The 13,636-nt window shown below is 58.1% G+C and overlaps 2 protein-coding genes across 3 annotated transcripts in view; one reads left to right on the top strand and one right to left on the bottom strand.

Annotated features, from left to right (window-relative positions):
- The window catches only part of SMC1B (structural maintenance of chromosomes 1B), a 47,809-nt gene extending 45,498 nt beyond the window's left edge, over nucleotides 1-2,311 (bottom strand). For both annotated transcript variants that reach the window (XM_004589427.2, XM_058673558.1), the window contains exon 1: nucleotides 2,116-2,311. In XM_004589427.2, coding sequence (XP_004589484.2) covers nucleotides 2,116-2,224 — 109 coding nt within the window. In that variant the 5' untranslated portion in view covers nucleotides 2,225-2,311. The remainder of the gene's footprint in view (nucleotides 1-2,115) is intronic.
- Nucleotides 2,312-2,505: 194 nt separating this feature from the next.
- Nucleotides 2,506-13,077, top strand: RIBC2 (RIB43A domain with coiled-coils 2). The gene is made up of 7 exons (XM_004589426.4): nucleotides 2,506-2,635; nucleotides 3,175-3,256; nucleotides 6,894-7,238; nucleotides 8,059-8,177; nucleotides 10,519-10,746; nucleotides 11,258-11,424; nucleotides 12,969-13,077. The coding sequence occupies exons 1-7, from the start codon at nucleotides 2,522-2,524 to the stop codon at nucleotides 13,045-13,047; spliced, it is 1,134 nt and encodes a 377-aa protein (XP_004589483.2). The 5' UTR covers nucleotides 2,506-2,521; the 3' UTR covers nucleotides 13,048-13,077.
- Nucleotides 13,078-13,636: the final 559 nt, after the last annotated feature.

Raw genomic sequence — 13,636 nt, 5'->3', positions numbered from 1 at the left:
TGAAGCCACTGGACATTGGGAGGGCGACACCATCCTCGGATCAGTGCAGTCGTAGGATTCCAGAACTATCCCAACTACCTGGACAGAACCGTCGGAGTAGTACACATTTAGACTGGTTGAGAGGTGGCGGTTCCTCATCCCTTTGGGTACTGGACATGTGGAAAGTTATGAGTGGTTTCCCCCTTTGTCTCTCCCCTTCCCCCAGGAACAAGAATAAATAGCAAATTTGGAAGCAATGAGTTCACCTAATTTTCCCTAAACCTTGATCTTTCCCACCCTGATCATAATCACTATTTAAAAACAAAACTTATATATATATATATTAAGCCAACGGAGTAACTGGCAGCCCTAACTGAGCTGGTGAAGACTAAGAAGGACCAGCTTGTTCTTCAGTAAAGGCTGAGCGGAAATCAGCGAGGCTTCAGGGTCTACACGTCTATTGCAAACAGCAACCCACAGCTGGAGAGCAGAGGATTCTGAAGTTAGTGGTACAAGGATGGCAGTGGCAGCTGTGGTGACAGCCCCTGAGGACAGAAGACCAGGAAGCCAGGAAGTGGGGTGAGAGCTGTGGAAGCCGCCAATCACCAGGGCCTGGCCAACGAAGCCAGACACGATTAGGTTGGTGTTCTAGGGAGGGGGAGCTGGAGTGACCCTCCCTGCACCTCAGCAGCCCCCTCCCTCCTGTTCAGCGGCCCCGGGGGCTTACTCCCCTTGCTGAAATGTTCTGTCAAGTGCTGTCTGTCCTGCCACGGTGATGAGCATGTCACACATGCGCATTCCCTGTGCCTTAGTGGAAGTTTCAGTCTGCATCTTCTGATCCTTAGCACTATAATACATGCACACATCTGAAACACTAAATGCACTAGGATGGAAAACATTCACGCCGAAAATCTTCCTCTCACACAACTACACAGACTAAAACATGGGAAGGTGTTCAGTTTTGGTTGGGAAATAGGAAATTATTGCTGTTTTTTCAAAATTTTACTTTTACTTATGTACAGGCACAGACAGGAAGAGGAAAGACTGATACCATCCATCTGCCGGTCCACCCCCCACATGGTTGCCGACAGCCAGGGCTGGGCCAGGCCGAAGCCAGGAGCCAGGCGCTTCCCTGGGTCTCCCCTGTGGATCCAGGGGCCCAAACGTTTGGACTGTCCTCTGCTACGTTGCCAGGCTCACTAGCAAGGAGCTGGACAGGAAGTGGAGCGACTGGGACCGGAGCCCACATGGGATGCTGGAGCTGCCGGCTGGGATGGCCACAGGCCCGATCCTGACTCGGCTGGCCCCAGCTCCTGCGTCGTGCTAACCCCGGAAGGGGCAGGGATGGCTGCAGCCCCTGGGTCTGCCACCCACGCGGAGACAGGCTGCCTGCTCCCTGGCTGCGGCCCAGGCCCCGCCGAGGCAGGAGTTCCTGGACCCAGCCTCCGTCTCCTCCACCTCCCTCCTCCCCTGCCTTTTAAATTAAAAGAAAAAAGCTTAAGAAGGACCAACTGAATGAAAGTATAATAGGAAATGATCAGTTAGCGTAACATCTATCTAGAAGACCAAACAAAACAGATTTCAAGTAGAAATGCGATGTTCCTCGTGCGCACAGCCCGGGGAAGCCCAGCCGGCGTGGGCAGCGTGCGGTGAGCGCGTGCGGTGAGCGGCCCAGGCGCGGCTCCGCGGGCACCCAGGGCACCCAGGGCACCCAGGGCACTCGGACGGCGCCCGCGTCAGAACTTAACACAGCTTCAACCTCAGCACGGATGTGTAAATTAACGCGGGGGACGATTATGAACTTGGGCGGGGAGTGCGGGCTGCAGGAAGTGAGCGGTGGACACGAGGGTCACCGCCGCCCCCGCACCCCGCGAGGAGCGCCCCAAGGGTGGCAGGGGCCAGGTGGACGGGGTGGGCACGGGCACAGGGACCGGAGTGGGGACCCGGGGGGCTGAGGTGGGGTGCGGGGTGGGGGCTCGGGTGCGGCTGCGGAAGGCGGGCCAGGCGAGGAGAGGGTCGCCGGCTGGGGTGCAGAGCGGCCAGCCGCCGCCGCCGCCTCACGTCCCTTCACGCAAAATGGCGGCCGGCAGCGTGAGGGGGCTGCGTCCGGGCATTCCCGACTCGCTGCCCGGTTACCGGAGCCGTTGGGGCCGATGATACAGGTGAACCTCTTGAAGGGGCCGATGAGCTGGCGGCCCCGCCACGACTTGAAGTTCTCCACGAGCAGCAGCTCCAGGTGGCCCATGGCCGCGCCCTCGAGGCTTCCGCGCCGACGCCTCGCGCGCCACCGGCGGGAAAAGAGCGGGAAGCGCCGCCAAGTCTCGCGAGACGCCTCCAGGCCGCGACCCGCGAGCGCCGTCACTTAGCAACCGAGTTGTTGCCGTTTCCGAGGGAGCGTCCCGGAACGGTCGGCCGAGGCCGGACGCCAGACGGAGGCGCTGGGGGCAGACGCGTCCCCGCGGGCGCGCTTCTCTGAGGCTGCTTTTCTGGAGCCGAGTCTTCCTCTTCTCTTCCCCGAGACTTGCCGTCGGGTTCCAGAGCCATGGACGTGGTGCTGCCCGAGGACCTGGCACAGGAGGCCCGCCTGGCCCAGCGGCGGCAAGCCGAGCTGTGCAGGCAGCGGCGGATCTTCAACGCCAGAAACAGGCTTATCGGGGTGAGGCTGTGGGACGTGGAGGGCGACAGCGCCAGGGTGCGGAGGAGAGCCCTGGACTTCTGGAGGAGCAGGGAGGGGGCGGCCAAGCTGACCCGGAGCCGCGCGCTGCTCTCTCGGAGCCAGACGCTCAGCACTGCTGGGGGCTCGTTCCTGTTTTGTGGCAAGCCTTGGGGGTGGGGGGTGGTGAGGAGAAGCGAGAAGAGATCTGGGGGATCCTTGGTATTGCAGAACTCTTGGTCCCAAGGTCGGGAGAGGTGTTTAAGGGGTCCCCCTAAAATGCAGTGGAATCTGTGTTGTGTATGGAGGGCAGGGAGGAGGAGGATCAGAGAAGGCTTCCTGGAGGAGGTGATGCCTGAGCGAAAAGAAGCAGGAAGGCCAGGAGAGAGCCGGGAGATGAGGCTGGGAGATCTGCTGTGGGGTTATCCTCCCAGATGTCCCCAGCACAGCCTGATGGGGCCCGGCTGAGGAGCCCAGGGCCGCTGCTGTGTGTCAAGTCCGGTGTCTGGCTCTGATCCCTGCACCCTGATTTCTGTTGCCAGGGGGACCCGGAAGCCTGGGACATTCAGGTCCACGACCAGAAGGTGAGAGAAGCCACCGAGAAGGCTCGGCATGAAATGTTGGGTGAGTGCCCGGGCACGTGGGCCCCCAGACTCTAGACCCCGCACCCCCACCTCTGTGATCGTGCCCTCTCCGTGCCCTCCCCGGCTTCGTCCCACTCTGTCCTGCTGCAAGTCTCCCTCTCAGCTGAACTCTGGTTACACGTTGCCGGCGAGGTATCTTAAGGACGAGTGTGTGCTGTTCCCTTTGGGCTTGAAAAGCTCTATAGGAAATGCCTTAAACACACAGGCCACACATATGGTTGCCAGAGCTCATGCCCGGAGCTGGCTTAGGGAGTCGATCGGTAGTGCTGCAGGCCTCGCGTCGGAATTTGGTATTCCCCTAGTATACCCAGCGACTGCAACAAGTGTTCAAAGTTCAGTTTGTTTGTTTTTTAATTGGAAATGCAGATATACAGAGGAGAAGAGACACAGAGGAAGATCTTTTGTCCGATGGTTCACTCCCCAAGTAACTGCAATGGCTGGAGCTGAGCCATTCCTAAGCTAGGAGCCCGGAGCTTCTTCCAGGTCTCCCACGTGGGTGCAGGGTCCCAAGGCTTTGGACCATCCTCCGCTGCTTTCCCAAGTCACAAGCAGGGAGCTGGATGGGAAGCAGGGCCGCTGGGATAGAACCAGTCTCCATATGGGATCCAGGCGCGTTCAAGGAGAGGACTTTAACTGCTATGCTTTTGCACCTGGCCCTCAAAGTTCAGTTTTTTAAAGCCATGAAAAAAAAATTTTTTTTGAAAGGTAGATTTTTTTATATAGAGAAAAGGAAAGACAGAAGAGATCTTCCATCTGCTGTTGAATCCCTAGATGGCCTCAATGGCTGGCGCTGACCCAAAGCCGACAGCTAGGAGCTTGTCTCCCATGTTGGTGCAGGGGCCCGAGCACTGGGGCCACCCTCCTCTGCTTCCCCAGGCGCGTTAGCAGGAAGCTGGATCGGAAGTGGAGCAGGCGGGACACAAACCAGTGCCCAGATGGGATGCTGGCTTTGCCTGCTATGCCACATCACCCAAGATTTTGTACATAAGGAGAAGGAGACACTCAGCAGGCTGTCAGTTTTTTAAATGTTTTCAGATTTGCTTAGAAAAAGGAGACATGAGGACATGTTAACAAATTCATGTGCAATGGAAATTTAAAGAAAAAATTAATTTTGGTGCAGAAAGGCTTGTTATTATCCACGTTGGCATGAAGTTCCTTCTAGACCTTTCGTAGACCTAAATCCCAGATGGTAAGGTCGGGGAGTGCGTGAGGAGTGTCTTCCATCCTGTCCAGAGGTTTACATTTTGACTCTTAGTTGTCTGGTAAGCCAGGCTTACAAAGGCAGTGTGCCCAATGGCCCCCTGCAAGGCCCAGGGGTGGGAGCTGCATCCGTGCCCTGGGGGAGTGCCATGGTGGGTGTGGCTGAAGACTCCCCACACTGCCCACTCCCCTTAGCTCTCTGATGGTGCCCAGTGGCCCCCCACAAGGCCCAGGGGTGGGAGCTGCATCTTTGCCCTGGGGGAGTACCATGGTGGGTGTGGCTGAAGACTCCCCACACTGCCCACTCCCCTTAGCTCTCTGATGGTGCCCAGTGGCCCCCCACAAGGCCCAGGGGTGGGAGCTGCATCTTTGCCCTGGGGGAGTACCATGGTGGGTGTGGCTGAAGACTCCCCACACTGCCCACTCCCCTTAGCTCTCTGATGCCGGGGATCATTCTCACCATTTTGTATCCATGACAACAGAAACCCGCTTTTTCTGTGTTTTAAGTCATGATATAACAGATAGCCTATTAAACAGGTGCTTTCATAGTGTATTTTTCTTTCACCCGACATATTCTAGAACAATTCAGGAACCTTACACAGGGTGTCCATCGGGATTGTTGGGTGGCATTTTCTTGCACGAGTTAACCACGGAGTTCCTCCCGCGGTGCCTCTGCTCACAGCTGGTCTAGGTTCCCCCGTTTTAATGTGGTGCGTCCTGCCATGATGCTATGTCCTGTTTCCCAGGGAGCGTGGGGCAGACACACTGGAAGTTAGGAGGTGTTTGTGGTTTTGTGGGGTGCTGCCAGGTTACACCCCCAGAAGCAGGGAGTGTGAGATCTCATCTCTCCATGTCCTCTCCGATGTGTGCTGTGTTTAGCATGTTACATGTTCTCTCCCCCCGATGTGCTGGCTGCCCCCCATCCTTCGAGGCTGAGCGTCCTGTCAGGGGAGTCTATTGATTGGCCTCTTCCTACTTTGTGCCCATTTTCTGGGATGAATTGTTCGGGTTTTGAACATATATTTTTGTGTAGGGGAAGGCAGTTGGGGCAGTGAGCTCAACCACCCCATCTCATAGTGCCAGTTCCAGTCCTGGCTCTTCTGTTTGCAGTCCAGCTCCTGCTGAAGCACTGGGAGATGGCCCAAGCACAGGAGAGACCTGGAGGAGCTCGTGGCTCCTGCTCGTGGCCTCTGCCAGCCCCGGCCACTGTGGTCATCTGGGGTGTAAGCCAAGGACAGGGGTCTCATTCTTTCTTTCTCTGTCACTTAGCATTTCAAATAAATAAAATATGTATTTTATTTAATAAATATATACATTTTTTAAGAAATGCCTCTTGCCAGCAGGCCTAATTCAGGTACCCACATCCTGCTAACGTACCTCCAGAGACACAGCAGGTGATAACACACCCTCCTCCCAGGGTCCCTGTCATCTGTGTGGGACACGGGTGTGGGGGGGTGCTCCTGGCTTCCGCCTGGCCCAGCCCTGCGGTCCCTGTCATTGTGGGACACGGGGGTCCTGGCTTCCGCCTGGCCCAGCCCTGCGATCCCTGTCATCTGTGGGACACGGGGCTCCTGGCTTCCGCCTGGCCCAGCTCTGGGGTCCCTGTCATCTGTGTGGGACACGGGGCTGCTGGCTTCCGCCTGGCCCAGCCCTGCAGTCCCTGTCATCTGTGTGGGACACGGGGCTCCTGGCTTCCGCCTGGCCCAGCCCTGCAGTCCCTGTCATCTGTGTGGGACACGGGGCTCCTGGCTTCCTCCTGGCCCAGCCCTGCGGTCCCTGTCATTGTGGGACACGGGGGTCCTGGCTTCCGCCTGGCCCAGCCCTGCGGTCCCTGTCATCTGTGTGGGACACAAGGCTCCTGGCTTCCGCCTGGCCCAGCTCTGGTTGCTGCGGGCATTGAAAACCTGAAGCTGGAAGCTCCCTTTCCATCCGCCTGCTTTTCCTACAGAGACACTGTTTAGCATCAACGAGATCTGAAGTGGAGGCCATTGCAGGAACTCGTGTTACATGGCAGTCAGCCTTTCCTGATGGTTGCTTTTCTTTTCTTTTTTTTGAGAGTTGCACTTAATACTCATTAAAAATATGTTTTTAAAGTTTACCTCTTTGAGAGATCTTCCATCCGTTGGTTCATTTCCTAAATACCTGCATAGCTGGGCTTGGGCCAGACCAAATCCAGGAGCCTAGAATTCGATTCAGGTGTCCCCAGCATGAGTGGCAGGGACCCGTTCAGCTGAGCTGTCACACCACCTCCTCCTGGGGTGTGCATTTGCAGGAAGCTGGTGCCGGGCGCCACAGCTGGGTGTCGAACTCAGTGTGGAATGCAGGCGTCTTCATAGGTAGACAGATGCCCTGGAAAGTCCTGTAAGACCCATACCTTCCCTGAATCATAATCTCACGAGTGCACCATGACCCTGCAGCTGCCGAGATGAAAGGAAACGACAAAACCCTGTGCATATTGGAGAACCGGGAGAGGAGAGATCGGAGGACGCTCTGCAGGGCCATCAATGACTTCCAGCAGAGCTGCCAGGGGCCGGAAACTCGGCGCGAGTTCGACCTGTCCGACCCGCTGGCCCTGCAGAAGGCGCTCCCGGCCCGGGTGTCAGACAGCGACCTCCGCAACACCATCTCGGGGATGCAGAAGTTCCTGGGCGAGGACTTGAACTTCCCCGTGAGGAAGAAGTTCCAAGAGGAGCAGAACAGGGAGTGGTCCTTGCAGCAGCAAAGGGAATGGGAGGACGTGCGAGCTGACCAGAAGGCGGCAGGTGAGGGGCTGGACAGCAGCACCCCTGCCCTCGTGGGGCCCATCACGGGTGGCCAGCTCCCAAGGGGTTATGATAATGGCAGCCGAGCTGTGGGGGCTGCGGGGCCTGCCCTCCTGAGCCACACTCCCTGTCTGGCTGTTTCTCAATGGTCACCATGGTCAGTGCCCTCCTCCCAGACGGGCAGGTGCCCCCTTCTGTCCTCCCTCTCCTGTTCCCCTCCCCCAGTGCCCTCTGTGTTGCCCACAGGTCACCTTTAGTCTTCCTTGGCCTCTCAAGAGCTTGTGACACGGTGGACCAGCTCCTCCTGGATGTACATGGACACCACACTCACATGGTCCTCTTCCTGCCTAGCCTCATTTGCAGGCTCCTTCTGCCCCAGGGCGTGGCTGCTTGGCACATGGGTGCTCCCCGCGCATCCCCTTGCAAGCCAGGCTCAGCCCCCGGGGTTGGCCATTCGTTCCTTGGCTCCCGTCCAGCCTGTGGCCTTCCCTGGAGAAGGCTCAAATAACCCACCCCTGCTCTTGGCCATGTTAATACCATGTTCAAGTCAGAGCTAGTTTGGTAGGTAGCACAGCCCTGCTCGGAGCCCCGGCTGGTTTCCTGCCACCCTCCCTCTGCTGCGGGATTGTCGCTGCCTTCTGGTAGATCAGTCCGCGAAGGTGACAGCAAGCACCCAGGGAGGAACTCACTCCCTCGGCCCCTCACTCGGGCAGGTCCTCATTACCGCTGTGCTCCTCCTGAGGATGTGGTTGGGGCAGACGGGCTCACGGCCGCGGCCCTTGCACAGCCTTGGGTCTGAGGGTGGCGCCTCTCCCTGCAGAGGATCAGTACACGCGGACGAGGCTGCAGTTTGATGAGACAGCCAAGCACCTGCAGGAGTTGCAGAGGACCACCGACCGGGCAGTGTGCGCGGCAGTGAAGGAGTTCAACAGGAACCAGGTGCGGGCGTGGGAGGGGCGGATGAGCACGGGCCAGCCTGTCTGCTCATCCACACCCCAGGACGGGGCAGTGCTGGGGCAGTGCCTGGCCAGTTGTCCATTTCCAAAATGTCCTAGGGGAGCGTCTGCAATGTGCCCAGCCCCTCTCCCTGCCACTCCTCACATGGGCGCTGCGGACAGCCCCTTCCCAGGTGGCTCTGCACTGGGGAAAGCTGCCCCTTGGTTTTCGGGGGCTCTCTCCCCAGCTGGATTGAGTTGTTGTTGAAAGCTAACTCCCAGCACCTAATTCCAGTTCAGGGAGCGTGGGTGGTGATGTGTTGCTCTCCTCCTCAGCAAAAGGTGCCCCTCCCATCCAAGGGGCATTGCCACAGGCGAGGTGCGGCTGGCACAGTCCACCTGGGTGAGTGCCAGAGCAGGTCCTTCTGACTGGCCTGGACGAGTCCCTCCCGGTTGCAGTCTTTGCTGTCTGTGACATGGTGGCCACAGGGAGAGCCTCTTGGGTCAGCCACACCAGAGCCCGGCAGCTTCAAGCGCAGTTGGTGTCCTGTCTGTGTCCTCTGGGGTTGGGGATGCAGGCTCTGTTCCATTCTGCTTCTTCGTGCTGAGCCCAGGCCCTCAGAGCAGGGCTGGGGTGCGATCTGACCGCCCACTCGGCCCCCACTCCTCCTGGCAGCCCACAGGAGCTCTGTGCACGCTCGGCGGGCCTCGGGTGAGTCCCACTCCACACTCAGTCACCAGTGATCACTGCCAGGCTTACTGCCAAGGGCTCGGCAAGTGACAGCTGTTAGTATTCTTTTTTTAAAGATTTATTTATTTAAAAGGGTTGTAGAGAGAGGAGGATAGAGACTGTAGCAGCCAAGGCTGGGGCAACTAAAGCCAGGAGTAAGTAGCTTCATCCGGGTCTCCCATATGGGCCAGGCCCTAAGCACTTGGTCCATCTGCTGCACTTTTCCCAAGCTGTTAGCGGGGAGCTGGGCTGAAACTGGAGCAGCCAGGAGACACGAAGCAGTGGGGTACCAGAGGCATAAGCACTCACCCATTACACTGTAACAGTAGCCCCAGCATTATTTTCTTATAAATTTGAAGGGCCAGTGCAGTGGCTTGGTAAGCTAATCTTCCAGCTGCCATGCTGGCATCCCCTATGGGTGTCAGTTTGTCCTAGTCACTCCACTTCTGATCCAGCTCTCTGCTTAACAGCTTGAGAAAGCAGCGAGGGATTGCCCTTTACCCACATGGAGACCTGGAGGAGGCTCGTGGCTCCCAGCTGCAGATCAGTTCAGCTCTGGCTGTTGTGGTCATTTGGGGAGTGAACCAGTGGATGGAAGACCTTTTGTGTCCATCTCTCCTGTCTCTGTAAAATCTGCCTTTCAAATAAAAATAAATCTTTAAAAATGTTGAGTAGCAGAGAAAGAGGGCATACATATTCCCAGCTAGTGATTGACTCCCTCAGATCGGCCTCCCCATGTGACCCCTGTGGTGGGCTGGCACCCAGCGGGCTGCTCTGTCCACCTGTTGCCCCAAACAGGTGTCCCATGAGCCGGAACCGGGAGGTCACTGCCGCAGCTCACACCCCACTCCTATGGAGGGTTAGTTTTTTTTCTTTTTTTAAATTAAAAATTTTTTTTTCCTAGTATTTGAGAACCTTCTGCCTCCCTAAACGCGCACCATCAGGGCAGGACCAGGCTAAAGCCAGGAGCCTAGGTCTCCCACATGGGTGGCAGGAATTTGAAGACTTGAGCCGCGACTTGCCGCCCGCGGTGTATGTGAGCAGGAAGCCAGATTGGAGCAGCACGCTCACGCTGGGCCTTGAACCCAGGCACCTGGCGTAGGATGCGGGTGTCCAATGCTGCTGTTTGCCCCCGTGCCAAGGCCTGTCCCCCAGCACTCCAGGGAGTTGAGCTGTGACTTCTCCATGAGCTTGGCTGGTCTGGAGACTGTGGGCAAAGCCGTCAGGCCACTGAGGACCACGCGGTCCCCACCTTTTCCAAGCCCAAGTGTTGTGGCTCACTCTGTGGTGTGTCCTTCCTGGCTCATGGAAGCCCAGGCTGTGGGAGGGACATGCAGGCCTCCTGCCATTGTGGGTCAGGGGCAAGGCCAGTGGAGTGGTGGCCTAAGCCTGGGTGGCAGCACAGCAGTGTGAAGGCTTGGGGAATCTGCTTCCCGTCCCCAGGCGAGGCCCTGGAACCACCACACATGCCTGCCCTAAGTCTGACCCCTCTCCAAGCAGTCCCTTGATTTCCGTCCCCCGCCCCTGCACCTGCAGTGGACCCTCTGGGCCTGGGAACTCTCCTCTGCCCTGAGGTCATTGGGAATACTGTCCCTAATGTGTCATTCTCCCCCAGGCCCTGGAGTCAGCGGAAAGGAAAAGGCTAGAGAAGCAACAAGAGCAAGAGGCCGACCTGGCCGAGATCGCCCACCTGCTGCGCGGGGACCTGCTGACCGAGAACCCGCAGCAGGCCGCCAGCTCCTTCGGGCCCCACCGAGTGGTGCCCGACCGCTGGAAGGGCATGAGCCGGGAACAGCTGGAGCAGATCCGCCTGACCCAGCAGCAGCAAGTCCAGGAGAAGCTGGTGCCTGCCCTCCCTCGGGCACCTGATGCCCTCGGTCCCCACATGGGGTTTCTGCCCTGCTGAGACAAAATCCCAACGCAGCCTTCCACTTGCAAGAGAGGCGGGTCGGGAGGTCCATAGCAGACCTGAGGAGGGGGTCAGGCCTGAGATGCCCTGTTGGGGCAGAGACCACTGGGCAAGGGGCAGCAAGCCAGGCAGCCCCCCCCCCCCCGAGGAGCTTGCAGGGCTGGAGACAGGATGTTGACCTGCTCAGGGAGTGGGGCAGCTGGGCAGGCTCTGGTCTTGGGATGGGGGTAGGAGCGGAGGGCTGGGCTGGGCCAGAGATGGCCATGCCATGGTGGCCAGCACCCCAGCCCAAGCTGGCAGGAACAGGGTGGGTGGGTCGGCGATGGTAATGCCAGAACCGGGGTGTGAGGAAAAGGCAGGCGGGCCCCAGGTCAGAGCCACACCGAGGAGGGTAGGGGTTCTCAGGCCGTGGAGAGGGGCTGCTGAGGGACATCTCCCCATGCAGAGGCTCCAGGAGGAAGAGCGCCAGCGAGACCTGGACTGGGACCGGCGCAGAGTCCAGGGTGCCCGCGCCACGCTGTTGTTGGAGCGGCAGCAGCAGCGGCAGCAGCGACACCTGCGCAGGGCCTTGGACAGTAGTAACCGCAGCCTGGCCCAGGAGCAGCATTCCCAGTGAGCATCGTGTGGGGGAGGGAGAGACAAACCTCCCGGGGCAGCCCCCAGCCCGCATAGGCTGGTCACTGCCACACAGGGCCCTAGGGGAGTCCAGGAGGCTTCCTGGAGGAGGCTTCAAGGCTGAGACCCCAGAGGAAGGTGGTGCTGGGAGCCCACCGCAGGAAGGGTCCTCCTAGTGGTGGTGGGGTCCACTCAGGCATTCGAGCCAGCTTGGGGTGCGAGTCACAGGAAAACGCCAAAGGCAGGTGAACTTGTGACTTTAAAACTACATCTGTTTAACAGATTTGCCTATCATGCTGTCAAAAAATAATTAACAGAAAAAGAGACGTCTGCTACCTGCTGGTCACTCCCCAAATGGCCAGAGCTGACCAGGTCCAAAGCCAGGAACCTGGAGCTGTGTCCCATTCTCCCATGGGTGTAGGGACCCGAGCGCCGTGCTTTCCCAGGTACATTAGCAGGGAGCTGGGCTGGGACTCAAACAGGCGCCCCTGGCGGATACTGGTATCTCAGCTTAACACACCACACCTCAACCCCATCCCCAGGCTCTTGTCTTAGGCTCCAGAGGGACCCACAGTGTCTTTTCCCAGGCAGATGTTGGCCGTAGATGCACCAGCCTCTGTCATTTATGTCAGGGGCCTGAAAGGAGCAGGGGAGCAGGCGGGGTGAACCCCACAGGACCACAGGAACAGCACCGTGGACTCAGTGCTGAGTTTGCCGTAGCTTTGGGGATGGGCCTCGATCCATCTAAAACCCACTAGGGGGTGGGTAGGCAGCCGAGTGGGGGCCTGCCATTTTGGATGGACATCTGTGTTTCCATATTGGAACAGCTGGATTTCATTCACAGCTCTGAGTCCAACCCAAGTCCTTCCCCTGATGCAGACCCTAGGAGCCAGCAGCCAGGGCCCAAGCCAGTGGCTTCCTGCCATCCGTGCTGGAGGCTCGGATGCAGCTCCTGGCTGTCTCCCAGCTTTGGCCTGGCCATTGCGGGCATCTGGGGAGTGAACTGGTGGGTGGGGGGCCCCAGCTGCAAAGTGTCAAAATGACTAAAGCTGCAGGTGGATTGGGAAGTGACCCGGCCCTCTGGGAGAACGCTGAGCTGAATGCCTGCTGATGGCGAGAGGCAGGTTTATAGGCAGGGAGGAGACAGAAGGGAGAATACTCCCGTTTATTCCTGGTGGGCCTGGCCAGAATCAGGTGCCTGGAACTCCATCCGGGCTTCCCACATGGGTACCTGGGGTCCAAGTAGTTGGCCTGTTTTTTTTGCTGCTCTTCCAGGTGCGTTAGCAGGGAGCTGGGTTGGGAGTGGAGCAGCCGGGACTGGAACCAGCACTCATTTGTGTTGCTGACACAGGTCACAGTGTGGGCCCCCTGTTTTTTGTTTGTTTGTTTGTTTGTTTTTTTGAGTGAGTTAGCATTAAAGTGTAGTCTATATCTTGGGGATAATCCTGATGAAAACTTTGTGGCTTTTCATCTTTAAAAAAATGAAATAATTAGGAAGTACACACATCTACTGATTTTTTTTTTTTGCTTTTGTTTTTTAGGAGAAAACATATGAATGACGTCTATACAAATCAACCCACGGAAGATTACTTCACACAGTTTAACACAAGGAGTCGATAGTGACAGATTGCCTCACACATAGCAACCTTAATGCTTGTGTGTCTTTATAAAAAAAAAAATGCAACCTCTGGCCCGGATGGGCCTCCCTGTCTGACAGCTGTCATCCACGCACACAGGGCACTGCTGGGGCTACCCCCGGGTGTGTGTCAGCTGAGCAGAACTGCGGGGTCCGTGGGGTCTGGGAGGGTGTAGCCATGGCCCTGCTGAGGACCATTCTAGAAGGTTCTGCAGCTGGGGGCCACCCTCGGGACCAAGGCCCCAGGTGCGGCAGGTGGGCAGAGCTTTGCTGCGGATGTTCCAGGCAGGCTATGCCGCCCCCGACACTGCCCAGGTGAGTGCCCAGCAGGCAAAGGGACACACAAGATCATGCCATTTTTGCTCACTCGCTTGGGGGCGATGGAGTGGGGCCTGGACCCCGCAGCATGAACCTTGGCCACTGCACCCTCCTGCTCAGCAGCCCGTGCGTCCTGCGCACCTGGGGCTCCGTGCTTCTGTCGCACCCCCTGTGAGGGCCCGAGCAGGGCCGTGGGCTTGGCCTCCTGCCCCCGTGGCCACTCGGGGCTCCCACCCTGTTGTGTCCTGGTTCCCT

The sequence above is a fragment of the Ochotona princeps genome, chromosome 15 (assembly GCF_030435755.1).
Source record: "Ochotona princeps isolate mOchPri1 chromosome 15, mOchPri1.hap1, whole genome shotgun sequence".
Taxonomy (NCBI): domain Eukaryota; kingdom Metazoa; phylum Chordata; class Mammalia; order Lagomorpha; family Ochotonidae; genus Ochotona; species Ochotona princeps.
Note: the sequence above shows the minus strand (reverse complement) of the source record. Positions and strands in the feature narration are given on the sequence as shown.